Raw genomic sequence first — 18,348 nt, 5'->3', positions numbered from 1 at the left:
TGCATGAAAGGAATTAATGCATAAAAGGAATGGGTAACCAGTATCTTTATGCATGAGGTTTATATCACTGAAATAAATAGATGGAATAATGTGAGGATTATTTATATGCCCCCTGAAATAGTTCCACGATCTCCATGGATATTCAAACAGGATGATCAAAAAGGCATTTGAGTCAGTGCTAGGGTTTGTCAAATTAATTTCTGATTCAAAAAATACTTCTGTTTAAGTGTCATATTCAAGATGTTTGAACACAAAAACAAGGGTAAAACCATGTAATGGCTAGGACAGGTTTTGCTTCTGGGATGAGGCAACATCACTAAGAGAGGGAGAAAAACAGATTTTTATGCTCTTTCTTTTTCTGTCATGATTGATATTGTATCACATTAGATATTGTATTTAGACCAACTCATATCATCTTCATCCAGGTGTTTTGTACAAAGTTTTTAAAATAAGTTAATACTTATAATTTAGTCCTAACAGTAAAAGAATGAGGAATATCAAACTTATTAGAATGTGGTGTTACAAATTCAGTGAATTGAACCTGTGATATAGCTATATAAAAAATGTGAGATAACTATATCTGATAAAAGTGCCTTTTCTGTGAAGATCAATCCAATAGTAGAAAGAGCTGAATAATGTTTTTATCTCAACAAAATACTAATGAATATATTAAACTGTTTGAATTATTTCTTAACTTACCAATACACCAAGTGACTCTGAATATCTGTTGTTTCAGTACAAGTACAAGGAAGGGTATCGGAAGCAGCTGGGCCACCACATCGGGGCCCGCAACATCGAGGACGACCCCAAGATGATGTGGTCGATGCACGTGGCCAAGATCCAGAGTGACAGGGAGTACAAGAAGGACTTTGAGAAGACCAAGACAAACTTCAGCAGCCCTGTGGACATGCTGGGGATCGTGTTGGCCAAGAAGTGCCAGGGGTTGGTCAGTGATGCCGATTACCGGCACTACCTGCACCAGTGGATCTGCCTGCCCGACCAGAACGACGTGATCCACGCCAGGGAAGCCTATGACCTGCAGAGTGATGTGAGTAAATCCTTACATTTGTAACACATAATTAAAAATACAGGGTCTTCTACACTCTAATTTTTCAAATATACATTATATGCCTTAGTCGCTTTATCAGATTTGTTGGTGGAGGTGAAATGTTCATTACATCATCAAATTTATGTTTAATTGTATTTCCTTTGTTCTTAACCTGAGGCATAATGTTTAATCCCATTTTCCTCAGTCCTTAACCTGAGGTGTAATTTGTGAGTAATTCTGATATTTGTGGTGTACTCCAATAACTCTGCTCCTTTTGTTATTTAATCACTACTTTACTTCATCTTCAAAAATAACAAGTGTTTACAAAACCATATTCTACTACTACGGGGAAACGTGCAATTGCTGTCATAGTCTGGGATGTGCTTATTTATAATTCTTTTAATATTTGATCACACTTGCACCTATATAACGGGCTTTCAAATCTTTTCAGGCTGTTTACAAATCAGACCTGCAGTGGCTGCGTGGCATTGGTTGGGTGCCCATTGGTTCCTTGGAAGTGGAGAAGGCCAAGAGGGCGGGGGAGATCCTGAGTGACAAAATCTACCGTCAGCACCCGGACACCATCAAGTTCACCAGCATCCCAGACTCCCTGCCGATGGTGTTGGCCAAGCAGAACGCGGACACCATGAACAAGGTGAGTCCTGATTCCAGTTTCCCAAGTGTTGAATTCCCTCAGATAAATTCTCCTTTTGTTAATGTTATCTCTACCTGACTAAACACAGAACTCTGTATCCCTGCTATATTTCAGAGTATCACAGAATGGTTTGGTTAGAACAGACCTTAACGATCATTTTGTTCCAACTCCCTGCTATGGGCAGGGACACCTTGCACTAGAGAAGTTCCTATAATTTTAATTAATATGCTCTGTGTTTTTCCTTGATTTCTGAGATATTACCCCGTTTAGAATGCAATATTATTCTCTTCCTGTTTTCTTCCTCAGCGTTTATACACTGAAGCCTGGGATAAAGACAAGACCTCGATTCATGTCATGCCTGACACCCCAGAAATCCTGCTGGCCAAACAAAACCGAGTGAACTACAGTGAGGTGAGGGAAATTGGAGAGGGGAGACAATTAAAGGGTTTCTGGCAAGTACAATCTTGTCATCTCTGACTTTCAGTCAATAGTAGAATAATATTGTCAAGTTGTTCAGTGTCAGAAATTGCCAGTTCCAGTGCTGAAATCCGATTTCTGCTTTCACTGGAATTTATCTCCTGGGTATCTAAGTGGGCTTTTAAAAGATATTTTCTACCATAAATGAGAAATCATTTATATAGCAAGTTGTGAAATAAATAATTTAACTTTTTAAATGTTCCTTTCTTTGCCTTCCCTACATGCTTTCCATTTTCCAAGGGTCTCCAATATAATTACAAGGTCTCTGAAATCTGCATTTTTTTATTTTCTAGAGAACAATATCGAAATGGCCTGAAGATTAACAGTATTGTTTAGGGACTTCATTTGTTCTGTTACAGAGTTGTGCTTAACTGAAGCATAATTTTGCTTTAGAAACTAAAATGTGGGGTTTTTTCTCACAGAAAATGTATAAATTGGCCTTGGAGGAATCGAAGAAGAAGGGCTATGATCTGCGTTTTGATGCCATTCCCATTCAATCTGCCAAAGCATCCAGAGAGATTGCCAGTGATGTAAGCAGGTTTTGTTATTTCCAGATGGATTTGGGAATGGAAAAGGATCAGAATGTTTGTTCTGCTGTCTGTTAATGTCATACTTCATGGAATAACTAATACTGAAGTCTATTTTCATAGTGATTCTACCCCATGCCTTCAGTGCATGAAAAGAAGGGGTAGCCAATATTTTATGCAGGAGGTTTATATCACTGTAATAAATAAATAGGATAATGTGAGGATTATTTATATGTCCCCTGTAATAGTTCCATTTATGTCCATGGATGTTTAAGTAGGATGATCAAAAAGATGTCTACGCTAGAGTTAGTCAAGGTAATTTCTGATTCAGAATAGGAAATACTTTAAAATCTCTCCCCAAAAGAGACATTAGTAAATCAATTCTAGAAGTTCAAATGCTTGTTTTTTTCCAGTGGAAAAATATATTCTGTAAAAGTGTCATACTGACATTCAAAATGCCTCAGTATGGAGCCAAGAAAAAATATATGCAATGACTAGGACAGGTTTTGCATTGAGGATGAGGCAACAGCACTAAGAGACAGATTCTTATGCTCCTTGTTTTTCTATCGAGATTGGTATTTAAATGGCTTGTATTAAAATTTTATATATATACATTTTTTGTTCTGTATTTCAGTACAAGTACAAGGAAGGGTATCGGAAGCAGCTGGGCCACCACATCGGGGCCCGCAACATCGAGGACGACCCCAAGATGGTGTGGTCGATGCACGTGGCCAAGATCCAGAGTGACAGGGAGTACAAGAAGGACTTTGAGAAGACCAAGACACACTTCAGCAGCCCTGTGGACATGCTGGGAGTGGTGTTGGCCAAGAAATGCCAAGTGTTGGTGAGCGACATCGACTACCGGCACTACCTGCACCAGTGGATCTGCCTGCCCGACCAGAACGACGTGATCCACGCCAGGGAAGCCTATGACCTGCAGAGTGATGTGAGCAAATCCTCACATTTGTGATCATAATTAAAGATACAGGGTCTTCTAAACTCTTAATTTTTCAAATGCGCATTATATGCCTTAGTCGCTTCATCAGATTTGTTGGTGAAGGTGAAATGTTCATTACATCATCAAATTTATGTTTAATTGTATTTCCTTTGTTCTCAACCTGAGGTGTAATTCTATTTCATCAAATTTATAATTAATTGTATTCCTCAGTCCTTAACCTGAGGTGTAATTTGTGTGTAACTCTGGTATTTGTGATGTGCTCCAATAACTCCATTCTTTTTGTTATTTTACTTCATCTTCAGAAATAACAATGTTTTCAAAACCATATCCTGCTACCAGAAACATACAGTTGTTCATATTGACTAAGATGTGCTTATTTATAGTTATTTTAATTCTGAATCACATTTGCATCTATATAACGGGCTTTCAAATCTTTTCAGGCTGTTTACAAATCAGACCTGCAATGGCTACGAGGTATTGGATGGGTTCCTATTGGTTCCTTGGAAGTGGAGAAAGCCAAGAGAGCTGGAGAAATCCTGAGTGACAGGAAGTACCGTCAACCTGCAGACAAAATCAAATTTACCAGTGTGACAGACTCCTTGCCCATGGTCTTAGCCAAGCAAAATGCTGAGATAATGAACAAGGTGAGCTGTTTGTCTTGTTTTTTTTCTTTGTCTATAATCACCAGTATTACCAGCTGATAGAACTTTTCATGAGGTGAAAAATACAACATACCAAGTAAAATTGAAGACTTTTGCTGTGGACTTAAAATGAAAGTCCAAATTCAGCCATTGTACAGGAAAGCTCTTATATTAGGGCTCTCTGTCTGAACTGAGCACTTGGTAAAAATGTACAGAAAGAAGTCACCTAAATCACTTATTTTTTAGCAGTACTGCTGAATGATGAACAAGTTATGAGGAAACAGCTGATGTTCTCTGGAAGTGAAGTTTCTGCAATATATCTCAGAGCTGGAGGATAAAATCACCGAGTACCTCCTCCTGCTCCTTTTTAAGGAACAGAATCAAACAACTTATACAGACACAGCAGAATAATGAATACAGTTTTCCTCTTACAGCAGTTTCTCAGCAATTCAAAATCAACCAACTGCTGCACCAACTTAGCTTGAGAAATAAGGACAAAATTTCCTTCTTGAGCTGTTCAGTCAGAACCTTTGCTGAATCAGGGTATTTTATTGCTTGAACTACCCACAGCAGTCTGTAAAATAATTTATTTGGACAAATGCATTAGTTTGGTTATATATCTCTATATAGTTCTCCTTCAAGGTTACTTTTCTATCATGGATATATTTTTTATCACTGCTGCTTTCAAATCCGTGGTGTTTCCATCACGACACACATAAAGGAATGTTTCTAAAGGACTGTTTTCCTCTCTCGTAGCGTTTGTACACAGAAGCCTGGGATGCAGACAAAAAAACCATCCATGTCATGCCTGACACACCAGATATTCTGTTAGCCAGGGCCAACGCAGCCAACGTCAGCAAGGTAAGAACATTTACACATTTACTAAGCTAAGGGAAATTCAGAATTAAGGAAGCATTTCTTTAACTATAAAGAATCACACATTGATGAAAATTTCGAGAAAAAATGATGAAACGTAGAAACCCCTTGTTAAATATTGATAAGCCATTTTCTGTCTTCTCTTGTGTAGAAACTTTATGTACAAGCCTGGGAAGAGGCCAAGAAGAAGGGCTATGACATGAGAGCAGATGCAATTCCAATCCAAAGTGCCAAGGCATCGAGAGATATCGCGAGTGATGTACGCTCTTCCTCATGCATTTTCAGTTACCTGGAAAACAGGAATATGTATCTTTGTGAGCAGCAGTGATATGAAATTATGGGACATTTGCCCCAGCTTCTGCTAATGCTTCTTTTTGTGTTTCTTAGTACAAATACAAACAAGCCCATGAGAAGCAGAAGGGGCACTACATCGGGCTCCCCAGTGCCAAGGACGACCCCAAGCTGGCGCTGGCCGCGCGGGCCATGGCGCTGCAGAACGACCGCCTCTACAAGAAGGGCTACAACGATTCCAAGACCCAGATCCACATTCCCGTGGATGCCCTGTCAGTGCAGGCAGCCAAGGAGTGCCAGACCCTGGTCAGTGACATTGACTACAAGCAGTACCTGCACCAGTGGACGTGTCTTCCTGACCAGAACGACGTGATCCACGCGCGGCAGGCCTACGACCTGCAGAGCGACGTGAGTGGGAATAACTTTGGGAAAGCTTTATGTCTGTGGCTCTGTTTGATAGTGACTGACCAAATATCCAATCAAATGCACATTCATAAGCCTACACTCTGTCCTGCTGTGTTTATTTTGTCCTTTCCAAATCAGCAGTGCTTTCAGCCTGGGGGCCAAAATTATTCTGGGTGGTTCATAAAGAGGCCGTGTTTCTTTGGGCTGTTATAGAATGTTTGCTTGCAGCCTGCTTGCAGATTATGCCCCTGGTTTGCACATAGTAAATGTCTTAAAAGTATCTTTGTTGCTGTGAAAATCAGGGGGTTTGCTGTGTGTGGAAAGCACCTGATACATCACAGTGTCATTGGCTGTTTGTTGTGTAACTGTGTGAGAAGAAATTTGGGGAAAGCTTTATGGGAAGTCTCTGCATAAAGAGTTGGAACCACAGAATTCCAGAATGGTTTGAGTTGGAAGGGACCTTAAAGATCATCTCATTCCAGCCCCCAAGGTCAGGGACACCTTCCAGTAGAACAGGTTACTCAGAGCTTCATCCACACTGGTTTTGAGCATCTCCAGGGATGGAGAATCCAGAACCCTTCTGGGCATAAAGAGTTGTCTGTGCAATGCCAGTAACCCTTGGTTTGTTTGCAGCACGTGTACAAGTCTGACCTGGAATGGTTGAGAGGCATTGGCTGGCTCACAGAAGGGTCTGTGGATGTGGTGAAAGCCAAGAAGGCCCAGGAGCTCCTCAATGACCGGTTGTACCGCACGCGGCCCGAGCAGCTCAAGTTCACCAGCATCACTGACTCCCCTGACATTGTCCTGGCCAAGACCAACGCCATGCAGCTCAGTGATGTAAGCTCACCTTGCACCTCCCTTTCACTTATGGGGTGGCATTTCTTCTCTTTGTGGTGGGCAGTAGAACTGGAAATTAGTCACTGGAATTACCCAAGAATTCCCATTGGTGTTTTAACCCCCATGGTGAAATGCCATTTTTCTTCCTTTCTCCTCAGCGTCTGTATCGTGAGGCCTGGGATAAAGACAAGACACAGATCTCTCTACCTTCTGACACTCCTGTAATGCTGCAGTCCAAAGTCAACGCTCTCAACATCAGCAATGTAAGAGAATTAAATGAAATGCTTGTGAAGAGTTAGAAAGTTAACAATGACAATTGTTCTTCTGGTTTTCAGCCTGTGTCTTTTAGGGTTTGCTGTAAATAGTGGTGCACAAACACCGTCTTCCAATGTGCTTGTAAACAAGAAATTACATTCAGGGGCTCTTTAGGCTGAGAGGTTGTGAGTTTGTGAGCAAACTCCAAAGTTCGAAGCAAATTCTCTGTGGAAGAGTTTTTGGAGTTTGCAGATTCCTCAGCCCTGATAGGTTTTGCAGACTCCTCAACCCTGACAGGTTTTGCAGACTTGTGTAGTTTCACCCACTAGTTTTATGGGATTTACACACTGGAGATTTTGTACAGCTGGAAACGTTTCCTATTTTGCATTACCAGCAGGTTTTGACAGGGGCTTTGCCTGGAACATGTGTTTCCTCCCAGCCTGTCTTGCTGTTGATAGCATTAAATGTTTTTCAAAAGCACCTGATGTGACTGGATTAGGCATGAAATATTTCAAGTGCTATTGCAAAAGACATTTCACTTCCCCTGTTTTTGTCTTGCTTGTGCTTTGACTACTGTTTTTTTCTGAGTTCCTTATAGTCTGAGTCACAATAGCATTTGGTTTCTGAATTTTCACAGATGTTAAAAATAAAAAGTCCTTCATTTACCCACTTGTGCTAATGACAGAGTTGCCAGAAGGGCTGACCAAGCTTCTGTGGACTGAGATGCCACAAAGAAGGAGCCCTCATGTTCTTGGGCTTGGTGTCCTGGACAAGTTGGGTGTCTCTAGCACTTTGGTTTCTGCTCAGTCTCAAAAATGGACTGAGCTTCTCTGCCTACACTCACTTTTTTGATAGGACTAAATAAGCTGAGAAGGAAGTAAGTCCCTGGCAGCTGCCAGGAGACTTGAGAACTTAAGGACAGTCTAGATCTCTTTTGTCAGTAGAACAGATGTTTCTGTGACCCTGCAGTCAGGTGTGTGTGAGCAGAGCCTCTGGGTCGGGCACAATTCAGGGCTGGTCTCTTAGAGGGGACACAGTGAGATGTTTTCAGGAATATTCCTGCTGCCTCTCTGTGTTTTGGATCTTGCACCTGCTTTAAGTCTTGAGTTTTCTCTTAAGATACTTGCCAGGATCATTATTGTAACCCTGCCAGTTACAGGGGGCAAACAGGGTAATTACCAGGGAAGTAGGTTTCGAGGAAAGGAATTTGTACCAAAGAGACTTCATTGTGTTTGACAAAGGTGATTCATTTCCTTTGCAGAAACATTATCAGAAGGCCTGGGATGAGGCCAAGGCAAAGAGCTATGACCTAAGAGCTGATGCCATTCCCATCAAACAAGCCAAGGCCTCCAGGGACATTTGCAGTGAGGTACAGTCCTCTCCTAATGTGGGGGTGGTGTCTGTCTCGGTGTCCAGCTCAGCAGAACTGAGCGAGGTTCAGTTCGAGGGGCTGAGAGCTTGGGAAGCTGCAAACCCTTTTGTTTGGTGGTCTGTCCAGGTGAGCAATGAGTGACTGCTTGTGTTACCTCTGCACCTCTAGTACAAGTACAAAGAGACCCACGAGAAGCAGAAGGGGCACTACATCGGGCTCCCCAGTGCCAAGGACGACCCCAAGCTGGCGCTGGCCGCGCGGGCCATGGCGCTGCAGAACGACCGCCTCTACAAGAAGGGCTACAACGATTCCAAGACCCAGATCCACATTCCCGTGGATGCCCTGTCAGTGCAGGCAGCCAAGGAGTGCCAGACCCTGGTCAGTGACATTGACTACAAGCAGTACCTGCACCAGTGGACGTGTCTTCCTGACCAGAACGACGTGATCCACGCGCGGCAGGCCTACGACCTGCAGAGCGACGTGAGTATCTCTAGAGGGGTGGTGGTTGCTACTCTTGCTATTTAATATATTGCAATCTTGATGGTTTGATATTATACAGTTACAACAGATTTATCTTTAGACTGTTTTCTTAAATTTTTTCCAATCTACTCTTTTTCACCCTTAAAAAGCTTTCATTTTTCCTCTAAATTTTATAAAACTTTAGTCGGTATCTGCTGGGTTACATGTCCTTTTGGAGCGGTATGATCTGGAGAGGATGATGGCTTTGTCTCTCTTGCTTTGATGGGACTTAGGAGTAAAAGCTATTTGCTGCCTGAAATCAGGTAGCTTTTGTTACTCCTGTTTATTTGAGTCAGCTGGAAATAAATATAATTGGAAAAAATCAGTGTAAGGTACAGGTGAAATGTTTTAGTGGCTGATTGAGCAGGAGGAGTCAGTGCAGCTGATTTCCTGACTTGGCTTTGCTGCTTACCAGTCAACCTGAGTCACTGTTCCACTATTCCAATTCTGAGCTTTGAGGTGAGATTCATGTTCCTTGCTTTTTTTCCTTGCCAAATTTCCTGGTGGGCATCCTGTTTTTTTGTTTGGACTTGTATACTGTTGTAATGAGGCGTCTTTTAAAATCTTAATATTCATAACCATTAGCAGCAATTCATTTCAGTTGTTTCCCCTCTATTTAACTCCACAAGGTTTAGAAGGTGTTGTTTAAGAACGGAACTACTTAAAACCTGGTTCCCAGATTTAATTTTACTTATTACAGTGGACATCTCTTGTATGTAAAAAGGATTGATCTATCTCTAGCTAGATATGAAACATATATTGCTTTCTATAATTTAAAACAATGAAGACAGTAATTTTAAACACAAGGTTTTTCTTTGCCATGTCTCCTTTAGGCTGTGTATAAGGCAGACCTGGAGTGGCTCCGTGGCATTGGCTGGTTGCCCAACGAGTCTCCAGAGATTAAGAGAGTGAAGAATGCCCAGGATCTCCTGAGTGACAACGTGTACCGGACACCCATCGACAGCGTCAAGTTCACCAGTGTGGTGGATTCCCCAGACATTGTCCTTGCTAAAACAAACGCTGAACAGCTCAGCATCGTATGTAACAACCTCCTTAAGTTCTTAAAGGGAGAAATCTCCCTGCTAAAATATAGAATCAATCAGTGGCATTTTAAGTTCAATGCTTTTCCAAGCTTTGTATTCTTTAGAGATGGTAATTCAGCAGAGATTTGTGGGATTTTATGCTGTTGACAAGTGAAATTCCATCATTATAATATAAAATAAACTGTTTTAACAGCCAAAATACAAAGAAGCCTGGGAAAAGGACAAGACCATGATCCATATTATGCCAGACACACCTGAAATCAACCTAGCCAAGGCTAATGCTGTTAATTATAGCCAGGTATGCTTGTCATTGTTTTCTGCATTTTCTACTTTCTACATTATTTCTATTACATTCTACTGTTCTCTACATTTCTCTAAAATAGTATGTGTGTCCTGTGAATTATATCATTCTAAGATGTTGCTTCCAAAGCTGAAGATTAAGTCACGCAAGTCTCACTGAAGTCTGTCCTCATACAGGGCTTGCAACATTCCCTTCAAGTATTCAGATATTTTAAAATAAATTCTTGCATAAAACTGTTTAAAAATTATTATTATGATGCACCATTCAGGTAATATTTTATTGAGATAGATGTGAACCCAAGGCATATAAATATTTTCTAAACTTTTACAAACACCCTTCTGTGCTTTATAGGTTGCAAAACTGGTGTTGCAGGCCCTGTGCGTGTTTTAAAGGCAGTGAGACTTGCAGCACAATTTATGTCTGGGAGCAGGAGTCATGCACAAAAAAATTCATTGGTATTTCAGCACACAGGTGGCAGGAACTCTGTGTTTCTTTAATGGTAAATGGCAGAGCATTCAGCATATGTGTGGCATTTTTCTGTCTCTTCAGAAAATGTATAAAGGAGCTTGGGATGAGTTGAAGTCGAGCTACGATTTGAGAGCGGACGCAATCCCCATCAAGACAGCCAAGGCTTCCAGAGAGATTGCCAGTGATGTAAGTGCCAAGAGACATCTGGATCTTCACGTGCTCTAAGAACTATTTATGATACCTGTTATAATGGTGACCTGTGCTCTGTCCCCAGTACAAATACAAACTGGAGCACGAGAAGCAGAAGGGACATTACGTCGGAGTTCCGAACGCCAAAGGAGACTCGAAAATCCAGTTTGCCCTTGATGTAGCCAAAGTTCAGAGCGAACGAGAGTACAAGAAGTACTTTGCCAAGTTGAGGACCCAGTGCCACCTCCCAGTGGACATGATGTCCATCGTGGCAGCCAAGCACGGGCAGACTCTGGTCAGCGACGCCGATTACCGGACGTACCTGCACCAGTGGATCTGCCTCCCAGACCAGAACGATGTCATCCATGCCAGGCAGGCCTACGACCTCCAGAGTGATGTAAGATACCATGAAAACATCCCTTAATGCAGTAATAAGTTGTCTCTTCTTTTTTTGCTTCAGCAATAAATAGTGGAAACCTGCTAAACTCAGAGAATTGGCTTTGCGCTCTGTTAGGAGTACAAAATATATACCGCTTATGTTTTGCCAAGTTTAAAGAGTGATAAATTCAGATATAGTGCTCATGTTGGAATTATTGCTCTCCTTTTAGCCACTGGAAGTAAGAGCCATTATTTATGGATCTTGCTGGAGCTGTAGTTAACAGCAGGGACCCTATTTTGTTTTCCCAGGCTGTTTATAAAGCTGATTTGGAATGGCTGCGGGGCATTGGATGGCTGCCAAATGATTCCCTTGAAGTCAAGCACGTCAAATATGCTGGAGATCTCTTGAGTGAGGTAACAAAATGACTTTCAATACTACAATTTTCTTCAGGGTATTAGTCATCCAAAGTATTTTAAATGGTTAAATACATTGGTTTGTTTCTAATGAAAAAGACAACTGTAGTATTTGCACAACAGTCATTGTGCATGGAGAGTTTTACTTCCACGTAAACCTCCTTGTCTTGAGCCTGTATTCAGAATTGCTGTGTTAGCCAGGAGATATTCCAGGGGGATCTGACTGTTCTTTCCTTTCTTTCCTCTTGCACAGAAAAAGTACCGCACAAAGGCTGAAACTCTTCCCTTCACTGCGGTGGCCGACAGGGTTGATTATGTCACAGCGAAGAACAGTGGGGAGATTCTCAGTGATGTGAGTTTGCTCCCAGGGGTCTGGGCTACGTTTGACTTCTAGGACTCTGTACTTAATGTGTTTTGTCTAATAATCCTGCAAATTCAGGGCTTTGTACAGTATTTCGTGCATAAATTTTGTGTTTTCCAAAGTCTGTGGTGGTGCTACAAGGCAGTTGTGTCTTTCTCTGTTCTAGATTAAATACCACAAAGCCTGGAATGAGGCCAAGTCCAATTATACCCTGACAGATACACCACAGCTGGATATGGCCCGGGAGGCAGCCAGGATTCTAAATCAGGTACATGATCCCTCCTTGACAGTTTCCACGCACATTAATAACTCTTTTAAGGTATTTAGAAAATCTGCTTTATTAAGAACAACCCAAAGGAAGGATTTGTTATTGTTATACTTTAATATAGGTCACACATACAGAATGGTTTGGGTTGGAAGGGACCTTAAAGCTCATCTTATTCCACCCCCTGCCATGGGCAAGGACACATTCCAATAGACCAGGTTGCTCCAAGCCCTGTCCAACCTGGCCTAGAAATACATACATATATATATATATATACATATACACACACTGTGTCAATATAGTAGTGTTGAATTCCTCCTCACTTTTCTTTTCCACAGAGTTTATATAAGGAAAGTTGGGAGAAAGAAAAAGCCACTGGGTACCTGTTACCTCCTGACACGATGCAGATCTCTCATGCCAAGCACTCGAGCGATGTCCAGAGTGAGGTAATGATTTTTCTCCTTAGAAAAACAAGTGCTTGAAAGTTGGAAATGTTAAAGGCTTTGGGAATACAACAACAGACTTGGAAAGCTTTCAATTTGGGGTAACATCCAGACTTTTCATGAGCCACTGTCCTCCAAAGAATTCAACCATCTTGGTGATAATGGGTTTTGGTGCTATCAATGCTGGAAGGTCAGACTGACCCTTCCACATTCACTCTCTCCAGAAACAGTCCTTTCAAAATCAACTGAGGTGGACTTTCGTATTTTATAAATGTTAAATAATTGAAGTAATATTATGATTCTAATATATGGCTCTGATTTCACTTTTTTGGCATACTATGGAGGCTTCCTCCTTGAAACCTGTAAGCAGGTACACACTTTACATTTTCAACTTGTGCATAATGGATATTAAAATTATTACATGATTCTTTTTTGGAATATACATTTTATCAAAACAGTGTGATGTAAATACCTTAAATAAACATCCACTCTTCAGACAGTCTCAAATAATTTGTTACAAAAATGAGACTAAATGCACTTATTAGCAAACATTTCCTCTTGTGTTGACAATACTGATTACTGAAAATTGGTAGCATTTCAGTCTAGAAAATGCTATATTTTGAAGTGGGAGGCCTATAAAAAGTAATATTACTGTATGCCTCATATTTTTATCTGGTCATGTACTGAAAACCTAGGGCTGCACTGGACAACTCTCTGTCTCACCTGCTCTTTGTGTAGCTGTTCCCAGGTTAGAACCAGACTGGGCATGACCAGTGATGATTTATCCCTATTTCTGCCCTCTTCCATCAGCTGAAATACAAAGCTGAGTATGTGAAGCAGAGAGGTCACTACGTTGGCGTTGCCAAGATGAGGGATGACCCCAAGCTGGTGTGGTACGAGCACGCGGGCGAGATCCAGAACGACCGCCTGTACAAATCCGACTACAACAAAACCAAGTCCAAAATCCACATCCCTGCGGATGCCATGGCAGTTGTGGCAGCAAAGGAAGGTCAGAACTTGGTCAGTGATGTTGACTATCGCCAACACCTGCACCAGTGGACGTGTCTTCCTGACCAGAACGACGTCATCCACGCACGGCAGGCCTACGACCTGCAGAGCGATGTGAGTGATGCTACAGACACACTGGGCCATTCCCACTTAGCATAGTGCATAATTCATCCTGAATTAAATCATTTCCTTCCTTTTCCATTGTCTTTATGACTCAGAACGTTTACAAATCCGACTTGGAATGGCTCCGTGGCATTGGTTGGATCCCTCTGGATTCGGTGGAGCACAAGAAAGTTAAGACTGCCCAAGAACTAATAAATAAGGTAAGAGAGAATATTTCAGCAGTGGCACAGTGAGCACTGCTTTCTCATGCCCAGTGTCTAAGGTATTATTTCATCTCTTTGCAGAGATCATACACCAAAGAAGCCCTGGATAACTTTTCCAAATACACCAGTGTGGTTGACACTCCCGACATCGTGTTGGCGAAGATGAACTCTGTCAACCAGAGTGATGTATGGACTGTTTCTTACAATAGAAACTTACATACAAGAATTAGTAGATGATTTAATTGTTTCTGCTAAATTATTCTATGTTTAACCCTATGTGTGTGTGTGAAAATGCTGCTTCATTAATAACAGGCTTTCCTGGGATAAATAAATTTAGTAAGAAGTGATATAAATGAACAGCAAAATATTCTAGCCGAAATAATTTAGCATTTTTCTGTAGAAGGATATAGAATGTGACTGATTTAGACTTTACATAGGTTTTGCTTATGGTAGTTAAAAATTGAGTCTTGTTCTCAGGATATATACATAAGAGAAAATTAATGTCTGCTTCCAATAGTTGGACTAGTTGGAATGATGTATTTCTCCTGTGGATTTGACCCTGTGTTTGTTTTCTTTTTGTAGCTAAAATACAAAGAAACCTTTAACCTTGAGAAAGGCCAATACATCGGGTCTAACGATACTCCTGCGCTGCACCACGCCAAGGACATGTCCTTACTCCACAGTGAGGTAGGATCCCAAAAATATCCACCTCATCCCTGATTTCTTTGTTTGGAAAGCAGCAGAATGTGGAGTGGACTTCAGGAAAATGTTCTACTCCTGTTTCTGCCAGAGGTCTACTGGGTGGCACTGGGAAAGTTATTTAATTTCCAGGTTTGGATCACTGGAATCAGGATAATTTCTTAAAGCACAGTTGGGTGGTGTTTGGAAGTAGAAGTAGTAGTAGTAGAGTTTGTGTGACAAAACCAATTTATAATTCCATCCAATGATCTCTTCTTTGGCTACTGATGAAATTCACAGTTATTTTTTTTATAAGAAAGGAAAATTGTAGATTACTTACATTATTAAACAGTTACTTTCGAGTAGTTTTACTAATTTTAATGGGAAACCTCTGGTTTTTGAAAATATAAGTGACTACTCATTCATACAAGTAGAAACTTCATAATTCAATCTGAAGGTAAATATATTTAATATTTAACATAATAAGATGCATTAGAAAAGTACCACTGACACAGTTAATGTTTCTATAATAAACACCAATATTACTTGCAGATTTTTCACAATTTTGATCACATATCTATAAAATTACCAATCTCAATTCTATACTGCACTTTTAAACAAGAGTTCATATCTACATTTTGGATATTTTTGTTACTCTTCTGGATATAAATATAATAAAGAAAGCAGAAATCAGCTCACATTTGTGCTCAGGTACCTTCCTGGCATAGAACACTTACTCTGCTTGCCTTACACTGAATAAGTGTTCAAAATAAACATTAATTTACTTTCTTGGGAACCACTCCATAAAAATAATCACATTCCATGTGTGTTTCTTGGAAGGTATAATTGATTTATTTTTTTTTTAACAAAACCTGTATGTGCTTTGTCTAGAAACTTTATAAAAAGGCTTGGGAGCTCAGCAAGCCCATTGGATACACTCTGGATGAGAAGTACGTGCCTCTCGTTGGAGCCAAACACGCCAACGATATCAACAGTGAGGTCAGGAATTCTCCATCCTTTCCCTTTTTCCCCCCATCTTTCTGTTAGAATGAACATTAAAACTCCCTTGTGAATATTTTGCAGCGCAAATATAAGGAAATATATGAGAAACTGAAAGGCCACTACCTGGCTGGGAAGGAAATTGGGGATTTCCCCGCTGTCGTTCACTCGCTGGAATTCCAGAAAATGAGGAGCGCGGTAAGGAGAGAATTATCTGAGCAGATCCTCTTCCATTGTCTTTATTTCCCTATTTATTTCACTAATGAAATTCATTATTTCATTATTCAAACATAAATCCTGCAATGCTTAATAGAATTACAGAATCACAGGGTCATTAAGGTTGGAAAAGACCTCCAAGGTCAAGTTGGACTCATCAAGTCCAACATCAATCCACGATAACATCAGTCAAAGTGATTCCAACAAGTTTGCGTTTCCTGACTGGTTATTTTATATGTGGGTTAAATAATTGAAGCTGAAATGATTTAGGAGATTAAGGAGGGATTTGTTTAGTTACTAGACAATAATAGAATAGGAAAGGCAGAATAGAATAGGAAATGAAAGACATAGAAAGACATGGAATGGGAAAAAAATAAAGACATAGAATAGGAAGAAAAGAAAGGCATGGAATGGGAAAAAAATAAAGATGGACAATAGGAAGAAAAAGATTTCTGTTTCAGTTTAAGAATATGAGGAGTAAGAAATTGGGATTCTTTTGCTTTACAAATAAAAGCGTTGATTTTGGGTTGAAATAGGAATTTAAGAACTGGAAAAGGAAGTGCATATGTAGTGTTTTGCTGTTATCACCACTGCATATACAGCAAGTTGTGCAGGGCATAAAATCACTGTAATCCCAAATGTTTTGTCTTTAATTAGATGAAAACCATGTTTGTAGCATAGGACTTTTTAAATCTTGAAGTCTTATTAATTTTCTTGCCAGCTGTTAAAACTGCAAGTGAAGAAGGTCATTCTTGTCCTTCCAGAACCTCATCAGAATAAATGGTGATTAATATCAAAGTTAAGATTTCATACTGTTGAATCCCATGGGAATTTAGCTACTAAATCCAGAAATAATGTTTCGGATTGTGCTGTGGCCTATTAGTCAAAGTTATGCAGAAAATCATTCTTATTTCCTCTCCCCCTTTCCCCAATCCTTCCTTTTTAGTTGGCCTACAGAAAGAATTATGAAGACACCAAGAAAAATGTCCATATTCCAAGTGACATGATGAACCATGTGCTGGCCAAGAAGTGCCAGCAGATCCTCAGTGACCTGGAATACCGGAGTTACTTCCATCAGTGGAATTGTTCCCCTGAAGAAAATGATGTTATTCATGCCAGAAGAGCCCAGGAGATTCTGAGTGATGTATGTTTATCATTTGTGTAAAATTGTAGCATATCCTGAGCTGGAAGGGACTCACAAGGATCATCCAGTCCAACTCCTGGCCTTGCACAGGACACCCCAAAAATCCCACCCTGTCCCTCAGAGCGTTGTCCAAACACTTCCTGAACTTATTTGACATTATAGTGGTACTTTAAATGTAATTTCTTCCAAGATGTTTAAATATAAAATACTTTCAACTATCTTCCATAGTATTTAAATATTAAATTAATAACTGTGGCTTTTGATTCTTAGTAGCACAGTAACAATCACTGCAGCGATCCTTGTGTATTATAATTGGGAATGCTGTAATTAGCACAAGGGCCAGGACAGCATCCACAATCCTTCTGGATCCAGTGGGTCTGGAAAAGACTTCTCCCTGTTCATATGGGGTTGTGTGAGCCCCTAGAGTGTGAGCTGAGGGAATGGTCTCTGAGCCATTACATGCTCTCATACTCCATGGTCAGCAGTGTCCCAGCTTGGGCCAATCCACTTCCCTAAGGGAATCTGATGGTGTGTTAATTGGCCTGTTACTGGCCTGTTACTATGCAGAATTCTTTGATTTAATTCCCCCTGCAAATCCTGTGGGTAAAAATCCTTCAGCAGACCGTGAGATGGTCTCACATTTAAACTTCCAGATGGATTGGAGTTCCTCAGGGATCCTGGTCCACAGTCAGTGGTGGCCTTCTGCTTTGGATTTGTGTGAATCAAAGACACTGAATAGAGAAGAAACAAATACTATCTTTTTATCAGAGAATCCCAGACTGGTTGGGGTTGGAAGGGACCTCTGGAGATCATCCAATCCAACCCAGGTTCACCCAGAGCAGGTTGCACAGGATCATGACCAGCTGGGATTCAAATGTCTCCAAAGAAGGAATCTCCACATCCTCTCTGGGCAGCCTGTCCCAGTGCTCCCTCAACCTGAACAATATTCTCAGGAATAATATTAGTTTTCTCCTTTATTTTCTTCAAGCAGAAGGCAGATTTCTTCCTAACTAATGTTCTTTTTTACATCCATGTAGGCAGTGTATAAAGATGACTTGAACTGGCTGAAGGGAATTGGATGTTATGTCTGGGATACTCCAGAAATCATACAGGCTAAGAAGTCCTATGACCTCCAGAGTCAAGTAAGTTTGTTTGCCTTGAATAAGTTAAATATAATAATAATAATAATAATAATAATAATAATAATAATAGTAATAGTAATAGTATTTATAATACTTGTTTTCTTATGATTCA

The 18,348-nt window shown here is 40.5% G+C and overlaps 1 protein-coding gene across 38 annotated transcripts in view; it reads left to right on the top strand.

The window, feature by feature from the left end:
- Window positions 1–18,348, top strand: part of NEB (nebulin) — a 101,021-nt gene that overhangs the window by 39,252 nt on the left and 43,421 nt on the right. For all 38 annotated transcript variants that reach the window (XM_064661719.1, XM_064661725.1, XM_064661723.1 and 35 more), the window contains 29 exons: window positions 737–1,048; window positions 1,500–1,703; window positions 2,010–2,114; window positions 2,603–2,710; window positions 3,342–3,653; window positions 4,106–4,309; window positions 5,063–5,167; window positions 5,334–5,441; window positions 5,570–5,881; window positions 6,512–6,715; window positions 6,874–6,978; window positions 8,232–8,339; window positions 8,511–8,822; window positions 9,695–9,898; window positions 10,098–10,202; window positions 10,755–10,859; window positions 10,948–11,259; window positions 11,550–11,654; window positions 11,908–12,006; window positions 12,182–12,283; window positions 12,619–12,726; window positions 13,534–13,845; window positions 13,950–14,054; window positions 14,139–14,243; window positions 14,640–14,744; window positions 15,627–15,734; window positions 15,819–15,932; window positions 16,897–17,094; window positions 18,132–18,236. In XM_064661719.1, coding sequence (XP_064517789.1) covers window positions 737–1,048; window positions 1,500–1,703; window positions 2,010–2,114; window positions 2,603–2,710; window positions 3,342–3,653; window positions 4,106–4,309; window positions 5,063–5,167; window positions 5,334–5,441; window positions 5,570–5,881; window positions 6,512–6,715; window positions 6,874–6,978; window positions 8,232–8,339; window positions 8,511–8,822; window positions 9,695–9,898; window positions 10,098–10,202; window positions 10,755–10,859; window positions 10,948–11,259; window positions 11,550–11,654; window positions 11,908–12,006; window positions 12,182–12,283; window positions 12,619–12,726; window positions 13,534–13,845; window positions 13,950–14,054; window positions 14,139–14,243; window positions 14,640–14,744; window positions 15,627–15,734; window positions 15,819–15,932; window positions 16,897–17,094; window positions 18,132–18,236 — 4,791 coding nt within the window. The remainder of the gene's footprint in view (window positions 1–736; window positions 1,049–1,499; window positions 1,704–2,009; window positions 2,115–2,602; window positions 2,711–3,341; window positions 3,654–4,105; window positions 4,310–5,062; window positions 5,168–5,333; window positions 5,442–5,569; window positions 5,882–6,511; window positions 6,716–6,873; window positions 6,979–8,231; window positions 8,340–8,510; window positions 8,823–9,694; window positions 9,899–10,097; window positions 10,203–10,754; window positions 10,860–10,947; window positions 11,260–11,549; window positions 11,655–11,907; window positions 12,007–12,181; window positions 12,284–12,618; window positions 12,727–13,533; window positions 13,846–13,949; window positions 14,055–14,138; window positions 14,244–14,639; window positions 14,745–15,626; window positions 15,735–15,818; window positions 15,933–16,896; window positions 17,095–18,131; window positions 18,237–18,348) is intronic.

The sequence above is a fragment of the Pseudopipra pipra genome, chromosome 7 (assembly GCF_036250125.1).
Source record: "Pseudopipra pipra isolate bDixPip1 chromosome 7, bDixPip1.hap1, whole genome shotgun sequence".
Taxonomy (NCBI): Eukaryota; Metazoa; Chordata; class Aves; order Passeriformes; family Pipridae; genus Pseudopipra; species Pseudopipra pipra.
Note: the sequence above shows the minus strand (reverse complement) of the source record. Positions and strands in the feature narration are given on the sequence as shown.